General features: G+C 38.8%; 1 protein-coding gene across 1 annotated transcript in view; it reads left to right on the top strand.

Moving 5' to 3' along the window:
• DNAH5 (dynein axonemal heavy chain 5) overlaps positions 1-24,376 on the top strand; it is a 183,356-nt gene extending 158,980 nt beyond the window's left edge. Inside the window, exons 71-79 of the mRNA XM_070411907.1 lie at positions 2,092-2,337; positions 5,851-6,070; positions 7,459-7,664; positions 8,040-8,243; positions 10,049-10,264; positions 11,900-12,112; positions 13,319-13,471; positions 13,828-14,059; positions 22,476-24,376. Coding sequence (XP_070268008.1) covers positions 2,092-2,337; positions 5,851-6,070; positions 7,459-7,664; positions 8,040-8,243; positions 10,049-10,264; positions 11,900-12,112; positions 13,319-13,471; positions 13,828-14,059; positions 22,476-22,627 — 1,842 coding nt within the window. The 3' untranslated portion in view covers positions 22,628-24,376. The remainder of the gene's footprint in view (positions 1-2,091; positions 2,338-5,850; positions 6,071-7,458; positions 7,665-8,039; positions 8,244-10,048; positions 10,265-11,899; positions 12,113-13,318; positions 13,472-13,827; positions 14,060-22,475) is intronic.
• The last annotated feature ends 1,096 nt before the right edge of the window (positions 24,377-25,472 follow it).

Here is a 25,472-nt window from a genome sequence, read left to right as displayed (position 1 = left end):
GAGGCTGTTCTTTTAAATTTAAAGACATATTTAAAATGTTAATCCCAATGAGAATTTTTTTGTAGTCTTGCATGTATTTTTCTAGCAATAGAATGTGAAAAATGGAAAAATAAATGAGGAATAAATGTACCGAGGTATACATTTAGGCTAAGCGATTTGATAATATTCTTTGGCCCAAACGGTACAAGAGTGAATGTTTTCAAGATTGGTGTGTAGGTATAGCATAAAGGTAATGTCTTATTCTTCTGTATCATTTTTTATATTAACATTGCGGACCAGTAGTTTTATTGCTAGCTTTATCCAGTGGCCAGATAAGTTTCTATTGAACAAGTACAAAAAATGTTTTATATAAACGTTAAAGGCACGCTTTAAAATTAAATACCCATTGCATTTTGGAGTTATTTATTACATGTTCTTATAAGCTAATATCTTTTTAAAGAATTCTCGTGATTGGCCACAAGCCTTAGAACAGAAAACACGAGAATTCTCGTGACCGTCCGCAATGTGTTAACTCAAAAATGATATGGCTGCTCCATTTTGCTAGTAGTAAAACAATGTTCCCTTAAGTAGGAAGAATGTGAAGTTTCTAGGGAGAAGAGAGACTAGAGGGGAAGCATAGCATTCCCAAACTTGTGGTCATTTCCCCAGAAAGTGTCACAGCCCTTGATGCAAGGAAGTAGGCTGGCCTAAACATTTTTAAATTGTATATATTTTACATATGGTTTAAATGTGACTCCTACCTCCAAAAGATCCACCTTTTAAAAGAACTTTAATCTGCTGGTCTATTATCATGGACATTTACTCACTAAAAAGAGTCATCGTATTTTGCCTTCACAATTAAAAGCTTAACTAATATTCCACATACATTGATTCTTCAAGGGTTTCTCCAAGTAAGCCAAGGGGTAACATAGGCAGGGTTTATGACAGAATGTAGGAAACATTCCCCTTCACTCTCCAGAGGGAGTGTTTAAACATGGAGTAACAATCTCCATGTCCACTAGATACTGTGCAATAATGAAACAACTAGATTTGATGATTTGTTGAGAAAAGGAAAAGGGGTTTTGCAACTCAGGACACTGAGATCACCTTTCCTTCGGTTTTTGTTCTCAACTTGATTACTTTTATTCTGCCCAAATGAATTCTAAAACAGTTGCCTTATTTAAGGGCAGTGTAGAAGGTTCAAGTAGTTCCCTTCTCTCTCTCTCTCCCTCTCTCCCTCCCTCCCTCCCTCCCTCCCTCCTTTCTTTTTATGATTATTATTTTAAATGGTCCAATGCTGAAATTTAAGCCTTTCATGCTCCTTTGTAACTTCATCCTGGCTTCTGACATCCATAGGCTGATGATAGCCATGACTTCCTAACTGGTCTCCTATACTCACTCTTGGCCACTCTACTCCATCCTGTATATTCTAGAAGAAATGGAAATATGATTATGTTTTTCCTGTAATGGCTTCCCATGGCTCTTATGGTCTTTAAAAGGTCAAGAAGTCTCCTCTGGAAGAAGGCCCCTCCCTCAAAAATTCTTATTCTTGGATTAGACTCCTTTTGTAGTATTCAATCAGATACCTTTTTTGGGAAGCATAATAGAAGGTCTACAATGTAGACATATTCAATTCCCATTCCCCATAAGCAGCATCAGGCTCACTCTCAGCATTTCCTCTAAGCATGATTGCTCACCTCAGGGAATATTCAATTGCCTGGTTGCAAAAATGATGCTCTGTCAGAGTTTCCACTTTCTCATATGTAAAATAGGGATAATAAAATCTATCCAGGATGATTAGAATAAATTTTAATCAAAATAGTGTATTTAATAGTAATAATGAATGTAATAATTATTGCGTATCAATTTGAAAACATACAAAGAGGTTTTGGGTTTTTTTTTTTGGAGTTGGAAGGATGACAGCAGTGAAAAAAGATTACCAAATGAAAAAATAGAAAATATATCATTATAAACGTCTCTGCCCTCTAATGGGCAGGGTTACTGTGGACATCATTGAGATCATCTATACAAATGAATTTTGGAACCCACCCTGCATTGTACACATAAAGGAGTTAGAACTAGTTTTGGTGACTGGTGTACTATTTTTGGCAGGCCCGCAAGTACATCATGGACTCCATGGGAGAAAACTATGCTGAAGGGGTCATCCTGGACTTGGAAAAGACGTGGGAGGAATCTGATCCACGGACACCACTCATCTGTCTCCTGTCTATGGGCTCAGATCCCACGGATTCCATCATCGCCTTGGGGAAGAGATTAAAAGTAGAAACCCGTTATGTGTCCATGGGCCAAGGCCAGGAGGTCCATGCTCGCAAACTCTTGCAGCAGACCATGGCAAACGTGAGTCCAGTGTCTACATTTGTGTTATGTTGTTGACATTCAGTGGTTCTCAACCTTCCTAATGTTGCGACCCTTTATTACAGTTCCTCATGTTGTGGTGACCCCCCAACCATAAAATTATTTTCGTTGCTACTTCATAACTGTAATTTTGCTACTGTTATGAATCGTAATGTAAATATCTGGTATGCTATGTGTGTTTTCCAATGGTTACGACCCACAGGTTGAGAACCGCTGTTTAACAATTACAGACAAGAACATATGACTTAAGAGTTTAAATTTACATACTGCATGATATATTTTAAATTTTTTCTGCTGAGCCTTGACTTACGGGAAAGTTACCCCACCGAACATCTTATTTCCTAACCAGCTTGCATAATGCTAACCCCTACTCCAGATCCCAAACCCTCAGTGGGCTCCACAGCTCTGCCCCCTCCGCTATACACTCTAGCCCCCTCCAGCTCCACTCTCGGAATCTTCAGAACTCCAGAATCTACCTGTGCCTTCCTTGAGTTGCAGAATGCACAATGGAGTCCCCCGGGCATGGCCCAGACCCCAAGAGGCCAGGACTCTGCCATCACCCTGCAGTGGTGCCAGAGGTTCTAGGGCTCCTAAAGGCCGTCATGGATGATAAATTCTAGCATGAAGAGTAAAGTGCTCAGGAATGGCCTGGGAGCCACCAAACACTGGAAAGCCCTTGACGACCCTGCTAATAGGACAGTTAAGTCTAGAGTTGGGGGACTTTCAAGGACTTAAGTTAATAGGATGCTAAAGGTCTTCCATTTCATTTCTATACCTGGGCTCCAGGACAAGGCACTCATGTGTTTACTGTGGTCTAGCCCCCTCTGGGGTGTCCAGCTCAGCCTGGGGGATCCTTCCATCCTTGTTCCCCTCTCCTCCACTTTGGCTAAGTATGGTGGGGGCGCAGAACCACTTGGCTTCTCATTCCTACCAGAGAACATGCAATCTGAGTTAAGATTCCTTTCTGGCCTTTTTTTGGACCTGACCTTAGTCCTCTTTCCTTGAGTCTGATTATCCCCCCTATCTCAAGACTCCTTCTGTGCCCTCCAGGGTCTCCCCTGATGGGGCAGGACTGGCTTTCTTACCTTCCAACCCCAGACCTCTGGGCTTACCATGAAACCACTGGGCTCTAGGTCCTGGCTGCTGAATCTAGAACCTCACCACTGTGCTGCATCTAGTCCCTTTCCTCTGGTCTAGAGCGAAGGCCACTGGGTTTTAGAACCTCCATATTTACCTCGAGCCTCTACCATCCCCAGGCTGTGCCCTTCCCCCAGTTTTGGTGAAAGGGGAGGGGCCCTTAGGTGGGCTGTGCTATGTCTAATGACCTTAGTTTCCAGTTGGGAGGCTGAAGGGGTCTGATTGAAGTGTTTCTGGAGAAGAAAAAAAAATTTATCTGTATTTAAGAATACTGTGTCTAGTCTGACATAAGGGCTTGGTAGGCCTTGATCCTGGCCTCATTCTCCTCTTCCCTCCCTCCTCTCTACTTTTTTTATTCATCCTTGCATACACTCCTGTACTTAGTATAAAAACACTAACATTAACAGGGCACTTCTTGAATTAAACATTTAATTGTGTAACTAATAATAATATGGTTTCAGGCAACTAAATTAGAATTTAAATGGGATATTTTTAGCCTTTATTTTATCCATGTTTTGTTTAGCAGTTTAAAATAAAATTTAAAAAGTCTTTAATTTTAGCATGCTTATAACTTGTCAGAGTCAATAGCTTTTTAAAAGTTTTGTAGGAAAGGTTCAAGACATTATGACAGAATGAACCAACTACCCAATAGTAGCAAAATGAATGATCCATAAGAACTCAAAACATTTAATACAGAATGCAGCAATACAAAGCAACCTTGGCTACGGGATTCTGTAGGCAAATATTGAAACAGCAAAGTTCTCACATAAGAAACTTTATATTTGATTTCTTTTTGTTTCGAATTGGTGGGCAGTGTCAATTAGTTTTTAAATGACAAAAATAGTTTATTCAGTACATGCTATTACTTCTGAAGAAATATAAGGGAATATATCAAATTCCAAAAGGATCAATTCATATATAACTACTAAGATTTTAGATCTAGTGCTTGGTTTGCTCCTTGGAAAGAGAAATAGCTCAGGCTGCACTACTCAAAACTAAATGATCCAACGCTACTGAGTCAAGAAAACAATTCAGGATTATGATCGGGATATTGTAGGTAATATTAGCAAAAACATTCTATGGATGAGATAGTGAGTCAATTATTATTGCATGACTTAAATTTTGCCTGCACTGCTTTATACAAGGACTATACTTATGCTTATAGAATAATTTATGAAAAAGATATGGCTTATTTTCTCAGGCTCTTATTCTTAGAATGGTCAAATTCCCCAGAGAAAGTTCTTTCACTTCCTAGAGGGTATATGCCCAGCTATCAGTACTCTGGGAGGTCAGCAGCAGACAGAAGGGGTAGGTCTCAAATCAATGGGTAAATTTTCTTTCACCTGTTTTCAGTGAGGTTCCTATGTCCTTAATATGCTGATGTCCTCCAGTCAAATGCTGTCTGTTTTGCCTTTTAAAGAAAATTGGCTTTTCATCTTTCTTTAGGTGAGACAGGAACGTGTCCGGGGTCTGGACTTCCAATCTTGTGTTAGCCCAGTGGTTCTCAACCTGTGGGTCGCGACCCCTTTGGGGGTCGAACGACCCTTTCACAGGGGTTGCCTAAGACCATCAGAAAACACATATATAATTACATATTGTTTTTGTGATTAATCACTATGTTATGTTCAATTTTTAACAATGAAAACACATCCTGCATATCAGATATTTACATTATGATTCATAACAGTAGCAAAATTACAGTTATGAAGTAGCAACGAAAATAATTTTATGGTTGGGGGTCACCACAACATGAGGAACTGTATTAAAGGGTCACGGCATTAGGAAGGTTGAGAACCACTGTGTTAGCCCATCTTCTTCTCCGACTTCCAGAGGGGCCTCTTGTCACCTGTTCTTGAGTGTCTTGGGAGTTATGCGGTAAAAATCTGGTTACACCTCAGCTTGCCCTGAATGTCAAGATTCAGCTTCCTTGAGCTCATTTTAAATGTTATCAATATTGTCTTCACCTTCACTGTTTTTGTCCTTAAGAGTTCATGCCTTTAAAAAAGTCCCTTCACTGTAGTTTTCATGGAATGTGGGGAAGGAACTAAGCTAAACAGATATTTTCAATCAAGCATCTTTACTTACAAGTGCTATTATCTCTTTTTATCTTCACTTTGGTTATTTTCATGCTTCTACTATATATTATTACAACTGGCCTGCTGAATGTGGGACCAGTACATGGAACAAGAAAATATATAACTATCTCAATGAAACATTATCGTACTCTCTGATTTGACCTAGATTAAAGTACTGTGTTTTTCTATTAAATTTTAATTACTTAATTTTTAATGAATGCACTAATTTAATCTCTGGGAAAAACACAAAATAGGTTGTTTCCATTCACTGTTGTTCACTCAGGGAGGATGGGCACTTCTGCAGAACTGCCACCTAGGACTCGATTTCATGGATGAGCTAATGGACATGGTTACAGAAACTGAGATGGTACACGGTGCTTTCCGCCTGTGGATGACCACTGAAGTTCATAAGCAGTTTCCCATCACACTCCTGCAGATGGCCATTAAATTTGCCAATGAGCCTCCGCAGGGCCTCCGGGCAGGGCTGAAGAGAACGTATGGCGGTGAGTGGAGGAATCCTTCCAAGTTCACTGGAGTTCTTGTACTTAGATTGTTTTAGTAAAGAAATTGTGAAAAGAGAATCAGTTAGGATATAGTTAAGCAAATAGTACTATTATTTACGTGATGAGGCACAAATGGCCCCTTGTGCTGGTCCTTTGGAATACAACCTGGCAGTGGTAGGTGTAAGAACTCAGAATTCCCACCTTATTTTTTCTTGTGTTCCCCATATTACTTTACTTTGGCCTGTACTGTTCTCTACTAGACAGCTGCCTTTTTATGTTAATATCTAAATTTTATATCTTTGTCATTCATGGTCTTTGGGCTCCAACCCTGAAGTAGGACAGTAGCCTCTTCCAGGAGGAGAGGCTGAGTTAAAGTCATGGCCTATCGTCATTTCATGAAGCCACATGGCAGAATGTCAGAACCATAGCTAAGTTAGAAATCAAACAAAAGCAGCAGAACCCAACCACATGCAAACCACTCAAAACCAGAGCTGAGAGTATTCTCTCTGCCTTGGGTTCCTCTGTCCATGGCTCCTTGTCTGGACTCATGGTCATGGAAAGATTCTGGCCCTCGAGTCAGAAATCTGTTTCTGGTTCTTTCTGAACCAAATGCTTTGTTCTTTTGGGTGTTAGTCACTGAGATAACCAGTTTCAGTTTTCTCATATGTAAAATAGGGACAATAAAATCTATCTATAATGATTGGAATATAGTGTCCTTACTAATAATGAATATAGTAATAATTCTCTATCAGTCTCAAAAATCTACAGAGTTATTTTTGGAATTGCTAACAAGACTCAAATTCCTGCCAATTTATAAGGTAATGTGGGGATAAAGTAGATGTAGAAGGGTGACGACAGTGAAAAAAGATTACCAAATGAAAAACCATATGATTTTATACATATAAAATAGATATATACATAGTGATCATAATTATTATTTCAATAATACATTCAGGTTGAAATGGGCTTCTATATATAATATTAACAACTTAATATTAATCAAAATAGTGTATACACACACTCCAAATAATAATAATGTGAAAATTATTATTATTATTTAGTAGTGGTTGTAGTAATAGTAGCAGTATTTATTTTACTGCCATCATTCTTCCACTTCTATTTTATCCCCACATTATCTTGTTAGATTGGCAGGAACTTGAATCACGTTAGTGAGCCCCTCTTCCCCTCAAATCTCTTTGCAGATTTTTCAGAGAGGAATGCCCTTTGGATGTGCAAAAGTTAAATTATAGTTGCCATATGACTGTCATAAAAATAATTCAAGATAAGTGAAGTTTAATTTAGGAATTTACAAAGAGAATTAATAACTTAAATAGAAAATAGAGATGTTTGAGAGATGTTACAGATATTCACCCAGCTGACCACCACAGGTGTGAGCCAAGACCTGCTGGATGTGAGCACGGTGGCCCAGTGGAAGCCCATGCTGTACGCAGTGGCGTTCCTGCACTCCACGGTCCAGGAGAGGCGGAAGTTTGGTCCCCTAGGGTGGAACATCCCTTATGAATTTAATCAAGCGGACTTTAATGCCACCGTGCAGTTCATCCAAAACCACTTGGATGACATGGATATCAAAAAGGTACTGTGTGTGAGCTGCTTCATGCCACTGGTGATGGTGGGTCCCCAAGTTAACGTGGCTCCCATCCCCCAGCTTTGGAGTTAAATGAATTCTAGATTCCTTTTGAAGTGTGTGTTTTTAAAATAACTGCCTCAATATTCTAAAAAAATAAATATTTTCCTATTGAAATTAAAATATGCAAATAATGAATGCAGTCTATTTCAAGTCATGAAGATGAGCTTTGAGTAATCACTATGTTTGCCTAATTTTATTTCTGCATTTTTCACATTAGAAATGAACGAATGAGTGAATGCATGCATGAACGAATGAATGAGTGAGGAAAATGAGGATGAGACAGTAGTCATTTCTACACAATTATTCTACAATTTTTCCCAGGGTGTCTCCTGGTCTACTGTCCGCTACATGATAGGCGAAATTCAATATGGAGGCAGAGTCACCGATGACTATGATAAGAGACTGTTGAATACATTTGCTAAGGTTTGGTTCAGTGAAAATATGTTTGCACCGGATTTCAGCTTTTACCAAGGATACACTATTCCAAAATGCAGCACAGTGGATAACTATCTTCACTATATCCAGGTTTGTCAATGTCAGAATTTTATGCTAGAGTAAATACCCCAGCATTTGGCCTTTTGGTTTTTTATTTATACTCTATATACTCCCTTTAGTATAAATTTTAATGGTGATACATATTGAACCTTCCACCACAGATGCTTTCTTCTTATATTGTTTTACTGAAGGACTAAAATGTTTATATTTGTTTTGTGTGTGTTTTGTATGAATTCCCTCCCCCTATTCTCTTTAACGCTTCAGTGAAGAATATTCTTTGGGGAGATGATAGATTGAGCAGATTAGAACTGGGGAACCTACACCAGTTCCTTGGAGCTCTCTTCCTGTGAGACTTCAGTTACCTATTATGATAGGGCAGAGGCAGTCTCTAGACACAGTCTGTTCTATTTTTCAACCCACTTGCCTTATTTTGGGACATCTGCTCCTTAATCCTGGCCTGATGGACAGTGTATGAGCATGCGCAGGAGTCCACTGGTAGAAGAGTTTCCTCATTCAGGGCCAGGTACGTCTTTGTAGTGGGGGAAGTGCTGGGGGGCTGTTTTGGGGGGCGTGGTGAACAGCAACCCTGGCCTCTCCCGACTAGATTTCAGTAGCATCCCCACCCAGTTGTGACAACCAAAAATCTCTCCAGACATTGCCAAATATCCCCTGGGGGGCTAAAATCACCCCTGATTGAGAAACCTGCTCTAAGAAAAAAGAAGATAGATTTTGACAGGAAATTTGGGGGAGAAATTGGATTTGTGTTTCAAGGTAACTACATTTTCTGTCTTTAAACCTTGAATTAATTAGATCATTATTTAGCAATCTCTTTTGCCTCTAAGATTTATCTCAGAGTGAACAAACTAAAGCACACAGCCCCAAAGGGCTAAATTTATGTTTATTTAGAGGTTCTGTGATAAATAAATGTGATGAGCTTATCATATATTACCACCTTTATACTTTCAGTAATTCAAATCAACAAATAGATGTGTCTTAATTATACTATATGTGTCCTTAAATCATTGGCACTGAATAGGAGAGTGCCTATGAAGGTATAAATTTAAATATGCCTGTACATATATTTATTTATATACATCTCATTTCACAATGAACTTGAAGTCCCTCATAAGATGACATGTAAAAAAGAATAAAATAAGGGGATAGGAAGAAGGGGGAAATATGAATAAGACAAAAGTAAAGCATAGGATACAATTCATACATAGGAATATATGTCAAATTGCAGGTAAATTTTTTGCTTTTCACATAGCTGAGGGGGAGGGGAATTTTGCATGCTTGTTCTGCTTCTGTCACTTGCTGTCCATCTCTTGCTGTCTATTTTCCTTGCTGATTCTTGCTCTCTCAATATTTACCTCTTCTCCATGTCTCTTTCTCCCCAGGTGAATACAGTTCCCTTATCTGGGCCCGAACTGAGCTAAACTGTCACTTTCTGGTATCTTAAAAACATAGGAACCATTAGTTATCCAACCTTCTTGAAAACAACTGACTTGAATTAGATCGGACCTTCAGGAAACAAAACACCAATTCATAGCTCCCTTTCTGTATTACATCTTCTAAAACATGACAGCATCTATTGGATTAAAGTATCTAGAGATGCAGACATTAAAATGCCATGAGCTGATTATGTTTCTTAATTTTTTTCAAGGCAACGTTTGCTTTTTTTTTTCTGGAGAAATGGTTGAGATGATAGCCTGACATAACCGAGACATCTCTTATAAAGGCTTATCCTAATAAAAACATGTTTCCTTCCTAAGACAGTACAGTTTAACTGGTACTTATGTCAGCAGTCTGTGCTTACCGGGGTGCTTGTTGTTCAGAGTTTGCCCACCTATGACAGCCCCGAGGTCTTTGGGCTGCACCCCAATGCCGACATCACCTACCAGAGCAAGCTGGCCAAGGACGTGCTGGACACCATCCTGGGCATCCAGCCCAAGGACAGCTCTGGCGGCGGGGATGAGACCCGGGAGGCCGTGGTGGCCCGGCTGGCCGACGACATGCTGGAGAAGCTCCCCCCTGACTATGGCCCATTTGAGGTGAGTTGAAATCCTGACAAAACGTCATGTGTGGGTGGAGGTGGAAGAGAGCATAGAGGGGATAAATGATGATGGAAAAAATAAAATAAAATAAAGAAAATAAATGAAAAGTCAGCTGTGGATGGGTCCGGTTTGGGAAATGAGGAAGGAGGGCAAACATAATTTTTTCTGAAATAAAAAAAAGTTATTTTAAATACTCACTTCCTGGAAAACCAGAAAAGAAGTTTTTGAATCTATAAATGTGATTATTTAAAAATATAAATAATAAGGAAACCTGATATAAATGTTAATATTCATTATTAAATTACAAGTGTATACGGATGGGTTAGGATTCCTTTTCTAGAACTTTCCTTCAAGGTACATCACATTGTTATTTGTTAGGAGGAAAGTGATGTTTTCTTAGAGTTTAGCACCTGATTATTTAAAACATGTTGTGTAATTTAATGTACACCTTAACATTCAAGCATTCTCAATTTCAGGGAGTCTGTATTTTTATCATTAACTCTTTGCACCTTCTTCATCTCATGGGTTTCAAAAATTGATATGTCTGTTTAGTATACAACTAATTTCTAAGCAATTTTATGATTATTAAAGTTAATTTTTAGACATCTTAGCAAATTGTGAAAATATTTATCCTGATAACATTTTTAAACTTTTGATTAAAGCAAAAGTAACTGGGTTGCTTTCCATATTGTCTTAAGAGATACCTGAACTAAATGTGCAATACTTTCATCATGCGGCCACCATATTTCTTTACGTATTGCTGCCTTCCCACCTGTTTTCAGAAGGAAACCTGCAGGATTTTGTTTCTTTAGCATCCTGTTGTTTTCCACGAGTGGGCCATTTAGCTGCTAGTACTACAGACCAAACTCAAGGGCCTATCACCAGAGAATAATTTCCCTGAGAAGAAACTCTGACCCCTTGCTTGGAGGAAATCAATACTGCAATCAGCTTTCCTAAAGACCTTTCATTGTAGTATCATGGAACAGGTCACTCTTGTCTAGTGATTAATATTTCTGAAGCATTGAAAATCTCTAAACATAAATTAAATAAATAAGTATGGTAAGTAATGGGGTTTAGGAGTGTCTCCCTCCTTTTGCTGAATTTGTCAGTGCTACCCTAGGATAAAGCAACTTAGCCAAGCATAGTGACTGATTGATTACCAATAAATGCTTGTAAGATGGAAATGATTGGGTGGGTGGGTGGGTGGATGGATGCTTTGATGGAAAACAGAAAGCTTTTAAATGACACATAGTTTTTTGAGGAAGCCAGCAGAGTGGTCATCTATGTGTACAAGCCCATTTGTGTGTACCCATATGTATGTTTGAAAGTCGTAGATTGACAACAAGTGAATATTTCCCAATAAGTATGGTTGTTCTATAGAAGGCTGTATGGTTGTGGTCATGTGCTTTACATTTTTCTGTGAATTAAAGGCTGCCTGTTCTCTCCCACACGGGATGAAAAATCAACTGGTCATCTAACATGTTTTCTTTCTTATTTCTTCTCTGTTTTCTGGCAGTGAAAAAAAAAGTGCTATTTATGAAATTGTAAAATCTGGAGCCTTTGAAGAAGCCCAGTTACTTAAACATTAACAGCTTTCTAATTTTTAACATGCACTGAATGTCTCCACGGCAGGTAAGAGAGAGGCTTCAAAAGATGGGTGCATTCCAGCCGATGAACATTTTCCTGAGGCAAGAGATAGACAGAATGCAGAGGGTGCTCACGCTGGTCCGCAGCACCCTGACGGAGCTGAAGCTTGCCATCGATGGCACCATCATCATGAGTGAAAACCTTCGGGATGCACTGAATTGCATGTTTGATGCCAGAATTCCTGCTCAGTGGAAAAAAGTACGTAGAAGCTGCTCTGGTTCTGCCTAATCACCTTATTGTTGTGAATAGCTGTAATCGGCAAACGGAAAGCACCCAAGGATAATTGGCTTACAAGTGTTCTTTTGCGTAGGAACTAATCCCCTTAGAGTCCTATATTTTTAGATTGTAGGTAGGGAAGGAAATTATGTAGCATCTCCCACATATCATGTGCTCTACTGGGTGACTTACACGCATTATTTCATTTAAAGTCTTACATGTTATCGCCCTCAATTTACATAGGAGGAACTTGAGGTTGGGAGAGGTGAAATCTTTTCTCAAATCACACACCTAAGTACTCCAAGAATCAGAATTCAAACCCAAGCTTTTGCGCTTCAACATCCACAAGACTAGTTTCCTTGAAGAGAATGTTCTGAGATGCACACACATATCCAAAGTCACACCAAAGAGAAGCATTTTTCCTTCCTTTGTTTGTAGATATGTGAATATATCTCTCTCAAGATAACAAGTGTTCTTATTGAGTACCTATTGGTAAACGTGCTAAATGACAGAGGTGGTTTTAAGAAATGATTTTCTATTTGGAAAAATAAAATGAGGACCTGAATGTCTTTTTAAGCAATACATGCAATTAATTTGTTGGTGGCAAATGGGCCTGTGTTTCCATTTCTGCTCTTTTATCAAAGGAAATCAATATATATTTTAAGGGATGAAATCTCCAGAAGATAATTGTTGTGTGCCTCATTAAAAGTGATAAATGGATAAGGCTTCTGTGAGTTATTATCCACAGATATATTTTAAAGTGTTGATTAGACCATGAGCACATTTAATAAATAGAGATCCTGTTTTATAATGTATCTGTTGAAAATGTAACCTAAGGAAAGTAGATGGAACCTGTTAAATTTAATAGTTATTCTAGCACTTTATGGCAGAATTGGTGATGAATATGTGTGTAAGTGGAAGGTGAGTCTATTGACAGTAGACATTGTGAACAGCATCTGAGCTCTCAGTCGATCTGGTATTCATGTGATGATCAGCTGATTCTATCATAATATCTTAAGCGGGAAGAATCATTGGAGAACTTAAATTTCAGAACCTCAGGATAATTTATGTCTTAGGGAATTTTAAATTCTAAAGGTGAAATTGGTATTTCATTATTTTTTCCGTGAACGTAGCCAGTTCGGCAGCAAAATTAAACCTGTATTAATTATTTTAATGCATTCATTTCAGGCGTCGTGGGTTTCAAGTACATTGGGTTTCTGGTTTACTGAACTTTTAGAAAGAAACTGCCAGTTTACCTCCTGGGTTTTCAATGGCCGACCTCACTGCTTCTGGATGACCGGCTTCTTTAACCCCCAAGGATTTTTGACTGCAATGCGGCAGGTGATAAATAGCTCTGATGTGTACCTGTTGTGTTCTTATAATTTTCCTCTATAAAGTTCTCTTTTTTCATTATAGTTTTTAAGTAATATAACAAGACAGAGAATGACTCTCTTATGGGTGCTAACTTTTACACACACACACACACACACACACACACACACACACACTAGTATGTAGAAGTGGTTAACTTGGGACATGGGTATCGATTCTGAGAGAATCTTTTTAACTTTAAATACCATTCTACTTACTTTGAGTCAGGGTAATTGGGAGGCTACATTGTCAGTATGCTCTGTATACTAGTATAGAAGCCTCTAATTGCTCATTGCATCCTTTGCTTTTGTTCTTGCTCTGGGCAGGAGATAACTCGGGCCAACAAAGGCTGGGCTCTGGACAATATGGTGCTTTGCAACGAAGTCACCAAGTGGATGAAGGATGACATCGCTGCCCCTCCCACAGAGGGTGTGTATGTCTATGGCTTGTATCTTGAAGGCGCTGGCTGGGACAAGAGGAACATGAAGCTCATTGAGTCCAAACCGAAAGTGCTCTTTGAGTTGATGCCTGTCATAAGGATTTATGCAGAAAACAACAGTGAGTTTCCTTGTGCATTTAGGGATGGGTGGTATTATTGAATTGAATGACATTATAAACACCGGATTTTGTTATTTTAGTTATCATATAATGATAATTTGACTCTTTTATCAGCTACCTTTGCATTCACACTCATGTTTAATGAGTATTTATAGACCACTAGGTACTTTCATGAGTGCTATTGGGGAGGCAATAGTTCTAGATAATTCTTGCCTATCTAATAAAGCAGATGAAATATATGTGAATGCTCATAAAATGTTAGCTGATGAGATAAGAAACAAGTGTTTGGAATAGGTAATAAGTGGTGGGAAAGGAGGGTGAGATAACAGGGGGGTGAAGCAGGGCAGTTGGGCCTGGCCGGGACTTGGAAGGATGAAGGTGTGGAGGTGGGGCAAGTGGTGGAAAGAAGGCTTTCTAGGCAGGACTGCCCAGGGCTCCCTGGAGGTGGAGCCACCACCAGCTTGGAGATTTAAGCCAGGTTGTGAAATCCAGATTGAATTCAGGGACATTTAGCTTAATCCAGTAGCTAGTGGCAAATTGCTGGATTCATATTTCAGCCTATGAATGTAATACCACTTCTTTGAAGCACACACGCTATTCTACCTTGAAAAAGTCATTGAAACTCTAATTGATAAACTGCTTCCATTGTTGGCTTGATGTTTTCTAGAGGCTTTTGTTGTTGCATTTTACCCAGCTAACATCTCAGCAATAACTATCAGCACATGTCAGACTTTCCTGTTCATTTTATTTTATTAAAATTTATCTTATTTTTAAAGAAAAATTGTGTTGAATGTATACAATACAACAACAACACACACACACACGGTGAAATGATTGATATCAGCCATAAACTCCAGAGGCAGCTATGATAGTGGATCCCAAGGAAATACTGATTGTATGACAGAAGTACAAGATATTTTTCTTTAGACAAGGGATAAGATATAATATCTCTTAAAAAGACAGCTTGTAGTATCCACATCCATTAGCTGAATGTCCCATTTGGAAACCTGGATTAAGAAAAGAGAGTTTATAAACTATAAGTATTTATTTTTTTTTAAGCAAACATCATTGGCTGCATGCCTAATATATACTATCCTTGGCCTTAGGTGCAAGGGACACAAAGGTAACTATGTACCAGATTCTGCCCAAGGACTCACAGTCTAGTGGGGGAGACTGATGAGTAAATAAAATAGAATTTAATACATGTTATGACAGAGATACACCCAGGATGCTCAGGAAGCCTAGAAGGAGATCAAGACTATGCCTGGGAGGTAGGTGCAGATTCTTCTGAGATGTTCTCTGGAGGACAAGGATGAGTGTGCTAGGGAGATAGAGGGAGATTTTTCTTGGCAGAGAGAAAAAGCATGAGCTCACTCAGTCGTCCCATAAATATTTCTTTGATATTGACCATCTGCCTCGCACTATTTTCATGCTGGAGATGCAACAGTGAAAAAAAGATCAGGCAGACTCCCCATTGTCATGGAGCTCAACAGGGAATGGTAGCTGAAAAAGAAGCAAATAGAGTTAATCCCTGTTACTCATGGATTCTGTACTTATGAATTCACCTACTGGCTAAATTTATTTGTAACCCAGAAATCAGTGCTTGTGGTGCTTTCATGGTAATTCCCAGACATGCACAAAACAATGAAGCATTTGAGGCTCCCAGCATGCATGCTCCCAGCTGAGGTTGACTAAGATGACAGTGTCTCAGTTGTAAACAAGTGTCCTTTGTGGTCTCTTTAGTGCTACATCTTCACATTTGTGTGCTTTTGCTATTTAAGATGCCCAGGAGTAGTCCTGAAGTGCTGTCTGGTGCCCTAGTGCAGAAAGACTGCCATGTGACTTGTGGAGAAAACATGTGTGCTAGATTATGTTTCATGCAGGCATGAGTTATAATGCTGTTGGCCTGGAGGTCAATGTCAGTGAGTCAACAATGTATAATAGAGAGCTGTCTTTCAGTAGAAACACACATAAAACAAAATGACATATTGGTGGGTTGATGAAAATGTGACCAGAGTCTCTCAGCAGCTTAACCCTATATTTCCCCAGGAGTACAGGTTCCATGGTCCCTGATTCAGTGTTCACAGAAACTTTATTTTATTATTATTTTTAAATATGTTTTTATTGACTTAAGAGAGAGGGAGGGAGAGGGAGAGAGAAACATCGATTGACTGCCTCCTGCATACCCCCCACTGGGGATCGAACCTGTAACCCGGGCATGGGAATTGAACCTCAACTTCCTGGTTCACGTTCAACCACTGTGCAGCACTGGCCAGGCATTCATGGAGACTTTATACACACAGTCCCATGAATAATGAGAATCAGTTGTAAGTGAACACACTGATGGCAGATAGTTCTTGTTCCTATAATTCAGGGGGTTGGGGAAGGCCTCGCCAAGGAGAGAACATTGCACTGGGATCCAAGTGGCAGAAAGTGCCTCTGATGACATATAGGGGAAAGGTGTGAGGTAGCAACAAGTAGGCTGTGTTGAGGAACAGAGAAAAGGTATGTGAAGGAAGAGAAGCTTATGGAGCAAGAGAAGAACTGTGAGGGTGCTCAGCACAGTTCTGGGCCCATGGTGTTGCTCAGAATTTCTTGGCCGTGTCTGGGAGGACACAAGTGTCTGCCTGGCATTAGGCTAGCGTGTGACTTTGTGTTTACTGGTTCTCAGGGTGGTATTTGGTCCTGGGGCAGGGACTATTTTATAGGAATGATAATCAAATACAGTGGGGCCTTGACTTACGAGTGTCCTGACTAATGAGTTTTTTGAGATACCAGCTGTCTCTTGGCCGATTTTTTGCATTGAGTTGATAGAGTAATTTGAGTTGACGAGCTCCTTAACAAGCTCAGTCTCAGAACGAATTAAACTCGTAAGTCAAGCCCCACCGTATTCTTGTAGCCAGAAATCATATTTTAGAAAATGTGCTCTATCCTATTATTGCAGCTAGTCAACATGTAAAAAATGTTTTCCTTATAAAATGAAAGAAAGAGTCTTCTCACATGGAGCTAGGGGTTACTTTTTTTAAAATTTCTTGTGACTAAACTGTAAAAAATCCATTGCAATAAAATGTTGAACATCTCAGCATGGTAGTCATAAAGTAATAATTTTATAATACGAACAATTCTTTATTTAAGAACAGGTTTTTCTGGAACTCTGTTCCCCCCGCTGGGCATAGTCAGCAGTGAGGCTCATTAGCAGCAGGTAAGGGAGGAAGTAAAATAAACAAAGGAAAAGTGACTAATGTCAAAGTACTGGGGGGAAAAAAGAGAAAGAAAAGAAGCACTTTAGTTCTCTATTCCTTTTTTATTTTTTTTGGTTTCAATAGAAATTGGTGGAAACTTGTTTTGCCAAATAACTTTGTTGTCAGAGAGGTGTTTGTTTAGTGATAAAAAGCTAACCTTCTGTTGCTGTCAATCTAATTTTCATTCATTTTTGATAACTGGATAGGGTTCTAATTGAGATAAAGAGGTGTAGCATTGTTCATGGCCAAAGGGCACTCCAACAAAAGTTCAGAGTTTGGAAATTAAAATTCTTATAATGAATTGTTTTCATGTTAAGATGAAGAACAGTTTTCAGTGTAAATAATTCATCATTGAATTTTACATACCCGGCTGGTTTATTTGTTTTCAAAAAGATGCCTAGGGATTTATTTGAACTTTAAAAATTGAGTAAAATATCCCCAAATATTTATTTTATTCATGTTTCTTGTTGGAACATCATGGGAAAGTTGCCCAAATAATACTAAATTCACCAAGAGGGTAAAAATACACAACTCAGGTCCTCTGTTTTCAAAGGACTTTGAAAAAAGGCAGATATAGGAGAGATCTGTCTCCTTTTATGTAGATCAAGCATGTCAAACTCAAAGGCTAACATGGGCCAAATAAACGAGGCATGCGGTCTGCGGGCCACGAGTTTGACATGCTTGATGTAGCTCGTGATACTTATACATGAACTGCAGTGCTGTAGCTTTGTGATGGGAAAACCATGATTAGAACATTTTGGCAGAACAAAGCAAGACTTATATGTACTTCTGGTCACGAAGTAGGCTGAGAAAGATCTCAGGTTCCCTGCAGCTAATGAGGATATTTCCTGCTTGGGAAAACATTTTTGTAAGAATGCCCTGTAGACTCCGCCCCCTTCCAACACTGCAGATGTAGGGCTGGGCGTGGGAATAGCCCCGCGGGTGACCAGGAGGTGGCGAGCTCCTGACTCCTGATCCAGGAGCTCAATTTTTAAATCTGGAACTCTGTCAACATCCTGGGAACATGAGTCTGGGAAATGTGTGTGTGTGTGTGTGTGTGTGTGTGGAGAGGGGGTGGGAGGATTAGAAATCTAACACACCTTGGGCATCTACTGCACTCCAGACATTATATGATGCCAGGTATTCACATATATTAACTTATCTAATCTTTACGATTCTGTAAGATATATCATGCCCATTTTGCAAATGAGGACATTAAGCTTTAGAGACATTATGTAATTTGCCTGTGATTCCCCCCTACAAGAACTAGTATGGGGACCCATCTGTCTCTTGTGGGATGAATGCAAACCTTTGGGAATTCCTGTGGTTAGTGTCCTGCTTGAGACTAAGCATCGGTGTCTGGGATGGCGCCTGAGAATCAAGGCTACATTGAAAATGAGGGCAACTCCCTTGCATTTTGAAGTCGTGAATTAATTTTTCTCAGGTGCATAGTGAGGCAGACACAGTAAAAACCTCCGCCCTTCGCAAAAATGAGCTCTTACTCCCGATGGCCTCCCTCCCCTCTTGCTTCAGGCTCACCTCCCCTGCCTACTGGTGGGGCCACATATTTTCAGGTAGAAGACAGGGAGCCAGGCACCTGGACATTTGGGTTGCTCCCCTGGCTTTATCACCCAGGATTTGAAGTCAGGTATCTAGTTATCTTCGGTACATGTTCACATCTTCCTGCAAAGACACAGAGGCACATACGTACACATAGTATGTCCCAGCTATTGACGAGATGAAGACCACAGGCTCTGGATCCATTCTGGTGGGGCTTGATTCTTACCATATCGCCTACAGCTTGGTAACCTTGGCAAGTAACTCACGTCCGTATGGTCCAGTTTTCTCAATCTGTAAAATGGATTTAATAATTTAATAATCATACCCATGTCATAGGGTTGTTGAGAGAATAATACAGATGATGTCCAGCACATAGCATATAATAAATAATTTTATTACTATTGTTATTATTGATATGTTCTCTCACATGCTTATTGAAAGATGAAAAGAAATATCATATGTAAGAGCTCTCTATTTAGTATCTTAAAGGTTATTAGCAAAACAGAGGTTAAATACCCTTTGCGACAGCATGGATGGACCTGGAGAACATTAGTGACGTAAGCCAGTCAGAGAAAGACATGTAGCATATGATGTCACTCACATGTGGAATTTAATGAACAAAGTGAACCACCAAACAAAATAGAGACAGGCTCATGGCTAGAGATAAGCAGACAACTTGGGCATGTGGGAGTGGGTTGTGAGGGGATGGAGGGATTCAGCAAAAAAGAAAAAAAAGAGAGAATTCATGGACATGGACAACAGTGGGGTGGTAGCAGCAGTGGAGAGGGATTGGTGGAGGTGGAAGAGGGCATAGAGAGGATAAATGGTGATGGAAAAAAATAAAGTAAAATAAATTTTAAAAATTAAAGGAATGATTTAATGGGGATCTCTATGGTACTCAGTTATTTTGGATATGGAAGGAATATATGACATGATAACATTTGGATGAAAAATGGAGGCTAGAGAGGGAAATTACCTAGTTAGAAAATGAAATTCCCTCAGGTGCTTTATTAAAGCCTTTAGGCCCCTAAAGCTGATGGCTCACCCATTTCGCCAACCACTTCTCTCAGCTCTTCCTTCTGGAGCCCCAAGGCTTTAAACATATTTAGCTGATCTGTTCTACCTACATAGCATGTTTATTTTCCCCTTCAAAGTTATTTGTCTAACCAGGCGTAATGGTTTGGAATCATCTGTTTCTGTGGTTGTTTAGCATCTGTCAGCACTTTCACTATGAAATCATATTTTCAGTGGCTTCTAATCCCGCTGCCGAAGTTTGCGGCACGCTGTGACTTGGCATGGCCACCTTTAGCTCTGCAGTGATTACAAATAAATAAAATTTCAGAGAATTTTTATCTGCTTATTGAAAAGGATACTATTTTTCCAGTTCTATTTCTGGGGATTAAAATCTAAGTAGTCAAATTCTTGCCAAGGTATAATTATTATAATGATCATTTGGTTTAAATCTAAGACTCCAGTGGCTTACTTCTAGATTTAGAAAATAATTGTTAGTCAAATTTTCATCCAGAAGAATGAGCAGTTATATTTTTGTTCTGTTTAGAGATCCTAGGATTAAAGGGTTTAAATATATCAGTTAGTAGAATTAGTATTGATTGCACTTCATGAATTTACTGACATTCACATATATTAATATATTTGCTTAATTATTATTACTAATGATATTCCCATGGTAATTAAAAAAATAATGCCTAGACTTAAATGTTAGATGTTACATTAATTTAGATTGTTTCTAATGATTAATTTCACGTGATTAAACAAACACATAGTTTTAAAGTACTGTAAAATATCTGTTTAGAGCGGGGTTTATCAACCGTGGTATTACTACATTTTTGGTATAGATAACTCTTTGTTGTGAGGGGCTGTCCTATGCATTATAGGATTTTAGCAGAATCCCTGACCTTTACCCACTAGATGCCTCAAGCACCTCCCCAGTTGGGATAACGGAAAATGTGTCCAGATATTGGCAAGTCACCCCCCGGGAGTAAAATCACACCTGGTTAAGAATTACTACTTTAGAATATTTATCTTGTATTGAAACATCTATAATACTATCATATTCAATTATTTAACTTCTTCCAATAACATTAATTAAGTGGAGGTATAAAAACACATGGCACAACAGGTTGAAGGTTTTCTTGGGTCAACAAATGAGATAATTTCTGACAGTGCTTTGTTAAGAAAAGCTAAATTATTGAGGAAGTTAGTTTGGCGACATAAATTCAGTCACTTTGATATATTAACATTGCATTTAGAAAGTTACTGTCTTCATGTATCAGTACTCATATTTGTAACACGAATTCACCAAAGCAAAGTTATCCTCTTAGTTAAATGTGCTTTCATCTCAGTAGTTATATGAGGGTCATTTATAATATTAGCCTTCCAGAGGAGTACAAGGATGGGTGCAGACACAACTTCTGTCCTGAAGAAATTTATAATCTGGAAGAGAAGGGGAAATAATACACTGCTTCCTGAGATCGATGTTATAAGATGTACAGATAAAGTATCCTGGGCAGAGTGGACTTAACAAGCAGCTAATGAAGCTTAAACTCCAAGGCTACTCAATGCAAGAGTCTCCTTCCAAAGCCTACATATGAACTTGTAAATTTGTACTCTTTTTCTTAAAGAGCCCTTTCCCCCAATTTGTATGTTTATGGCCCCACAAGACCTGAATCTGTCCCTGATTATGGGGTTTCCAAGGGTGGAGAGGAAGTGAGCCTTTGGTTAGGGATAAATGCATTAAAAAGGATTTTTGAAGGGTGGCCAACCACATATCTTTCATGGTATGTGTGGCTTTGGATACTCTCTCCTCTTCAGAAGTGTAGATTGAATCGCAGGAAGCTGGACTCAGCCATAACTCTCTGCTCCACGGCCCCTTTTATTTCTCCACACACATGGAGAACTCACACCACCTGGCAGGAGTGGGAAGCACCCTCTGTCCTGTGATTTCCAATGTGGTTTGGACTGTGGCACAGAGGGTTGAAGACAGGATTTTGGAATAATAATAATAATAATAATAATAATGATAATAATGAAATAGTAGTGAGGATTGGTTCTGGCTGTCTGATTAAAAGGTGCCTCTTGCCAAACGCAAGCTCTGAGGAAACACTGGGAGTGGGGGTGGTAGGGAAGTAAAGGAGAAAGGGTGAAGGGCAATGGAATTGTGTTCACGGCTCGAGCAGCCAATTAAAAAAAGACCTTTTAACAAATAGAAGGAAATAGAAGACTGGGATAAGAATGTGATTGGGTGAATAGACAATTCATGTGATCCTAAATGGAATTGACAGAAAGGAGAGGGAGGAAGCAGTGGGAGGCTTATGGTCATGGCACATGGGCAGGAGTTACTGTCACAGACAGGGGACAAGAGGCCAGCGGGGAAAACCTGGGTCTGCCTGGGCATCTTGTCATATCCACTGGCCACCTACAGTTGCGTCTTCTTCCCATCTAGGGATTGACTGACTCCAGGGAGAATTTCCCTCATTTTACCAAACCCATCTCTTCTGGAACCACCTTCATAATGCACCCATTTGGCTCTGCACTGTTTGGGTTCCTTAAATTAGAAATTCACCAGTTTTTTTCTTTTATGAATTTTTTTATAGCTCTAAGAGATCCTCGGTTTTACTCCTGTCCCATCTACAAGAAGCCGGTCCGAACGGACTTGAATTACATCGCTGCTGTGGACCTCAGGACGGCCCAGACTCCTGAACACTGGGTGCTCCGTGGGGTCGCCCTCCTCTGTGATGTCAAGTAATATGGGGCTTGTCCCCCACCCAGTACTTTGGAAAATGCAGCATACAGATGACCAGACCCTTTATCTTCTATGAGCAATGAACACTGTGTAAATCTGGTTGATCATGATTAATGAGCTGCATAGGGTTTCCTTCTCCTCAGTCGGATGCTTAATTACATTTAACCGGTTTCATCATTAATGACCGATCACTGTGTTTGCTGAAAAGTTGCTTGGAGATTTAAAAGTAAAATTTATAACTTCCTAATGAAGCGTGGCCCTCAAATCCACAGTAATATATTTTTTCCTCCTTGAAGTCTAAGGACTGACTAGGTTGAGCAGATGGTATTTTCCTTGAAAGGATTATTCTTCTGTTAATGTGCTTCTGGTGACAGCCCCGCTCTCTAAGGTGACACGGCAAGTTTGTGCTGATTTTGCTTTATTTGCCTTTTGCATTTAGGTCAGGTTGAGAGATTTATGTTCATGGCTCAAGCAGCCAATTAAAAAAAGACCTCTTAAAAAATAGAAGGAAATAGAAGACTGGGATAAGAATGTGATTGGATGAATAGACAATTCATGTAATCCTGAAGAATTAACATATAGAATCATGTTCAACTCCACTGATAATTAATAATGAGATACTAATTGATATCTGTTATAAGAAAAAAAATGAAAGCTAGAAGTAAATTGTGGTGAAGTCTTTGTCAAATGATTCAATCAAGACTCCTAGAGCAATGTAAATTGACCCATCCTTTTTGTAAAATAATTAACTAAGCTCAGAAAGAGCCATAAAAAGGTTCACAGGCTTTGATTCTTATTTTCTCTCCTGGAAATCTATACTAAGGAAACCATTTAAAAGACCTAACAAATTCATGTGCAAAAATGTATTCAATAACAGAAATGAAAAATACCCTAAATGTTCAATACTAAGGCTATGTTTAAGGAAACTAGGAGATATTAGGCAGCCATGAACAGCAATATTAAACATTTAATAATATAGAAATGATAAGCACATATTAACTTAAAGATAGTTAACAAAATATTGAGTACTGTGATTATAACTGTAAAATGTATTTAGACAATAACATGGAAAAAACCAGACGTGATAGCACGGTAAAGGTTTCTGTTGACTTAAAAAATATAATGATTGGAAGAAAAAAATAGGGAAAGAATAAAAGTCTTAGATGGTGTATGGGGACTTCACATGGGATTTCATTATTTAAGGAAGTTTTCATATATTTTTTATTTTAAATTCAGTTCTAGGCATAAATTATAAACCACTTCATTTATAACCTATTGACTAGAAAACTTGGTCAGTATTAAATTAGAATTGTGTTTTACAAATGTTACCTTTAGCTCTGCATTACTTGTTTCTACATAAAAGGTTTCATAGGGATGGAGGGCTATAGAGAGACAGGTGTAATCCCTCTCACTAGGCTTCACTCTGTGATAAGTATGAATTTATGTTAATTACGATGAGTTAGACCTGAGTGGTTCATGTGGCTCCTACCCATCTTCTACCTTGACACCCAAATCGCTGATTTGATCCTCTGTGTCACCCAACCTACTGTTTATTCCTTCCAGTGTATGCTTTATTTCAACTATTGTATTCTCCATTTCAGATTAATCCTTTTTTTTTATGGACTCCTACTCATCTTGGATGATGCTGTTTTTATTTGAGCAGTTTATTTTTTGTCTGAGTTAACATATCAGTTGATTTTCGTAGATTGTAGTCAAGCCATCATTTTATTTTGAAGAACATATAATGAAAATGTGAAAATAATGAGAATTAATAAATTTTTAAATGAATGTCTGAATTGAAATTGGTACTTATTAGAAAGGGGTAAGTGCCATTGAATATCCAGAATTAAGCTTTCAAAACTTGATTTTATGTTAAATAACTTGAACATGCATAATTCATATAATTTTATGATACACCCCTGTATATATATAGAAAAGGAAAAGGACATCATAAAAATAACTAAAAATTTTTGGAACTTTTCAACAAGGAATGTCTTTGAAGCAATGAAGAACCAATGAGGCCCCTTTCTGCCTCACCTTCACTTTCATCCCCCACTTCCCACCCACTGAACGGCATTCTGCATGTTACTGAGTCAGGGGCAAGGGAGGACCCATTGACTGAATCTGCCAGGTGATGGGGAGTCACGGACTGCCCTGGATATGGAGAAAACAACATCCAGGGACTCGGTACCATTGTAAAGTGATGGCACAGTCTTTTTCATCTGTCTCAATATTGATTTATCACATTATTTATTTTGCACCTTCTGTGTGTTGGGTACTCAAGTGTACTGGTGGAATGATGGTGGAAAAAAAAAATGATCACAGTCCCTGATTTTTTGGAATGCAAATCAGAAGAACAGACACAGAAAATAAGCAACTACTCAGGTGTGTAATTTTTTATAATCTCAGATTATGATTGCATTACCTGACACATGTGTGAGATACTTAGAAAAAGATAAAAAGATTGTGGGTTAAGTGCTACAAAGGAAAATACTGAATGCCATGAGTAAGAACAGGGGAGACTGCAGTACTTTCAGTGTGTCACAGATTAGCAGGCAGAAGCCACACTATAGTGGCCTTTATCTATCTATCTATCTATCTATCTATCTATCTATCTATCTATCTAACTATCTATCATCTATCTATCTATCTATCTATCTATCATCTATCATCTATCTATCATCTATCTATATCTATCTATCTATCTATCTATCTATCTATCTATGTATCTATCTCTCTACCTATCTATCATCTGTCTATCTATTACCTATCTATTTTATGTTCCATGCACAGGAAAGGTAATAGGCACTCTCAAGTGACAGAGAATTTAAATATTCTTTTATAAGCT

The sequence above is a fragment of the Myotis yumanensis genome, unplaced genomic scaffold (genome assembly GCF_028538775.1).
Source record: "Myotis yumanensis isolate MYYU_CA2020_CCGP unplaced genomic scaffold, mMyoYum1.0.hap1 SCAF_4, whole genome shotgun sequence".
Taxonomy (NCBI): Eukaryota; Metazoa; Chordata; class Mammalia; order Chiroptera; family Vespertilionidae; genus Myotis; species Myotis yumanensis.
This window is presented reverse-complemented; position numbering and strand designations above follow the sequence as displayed.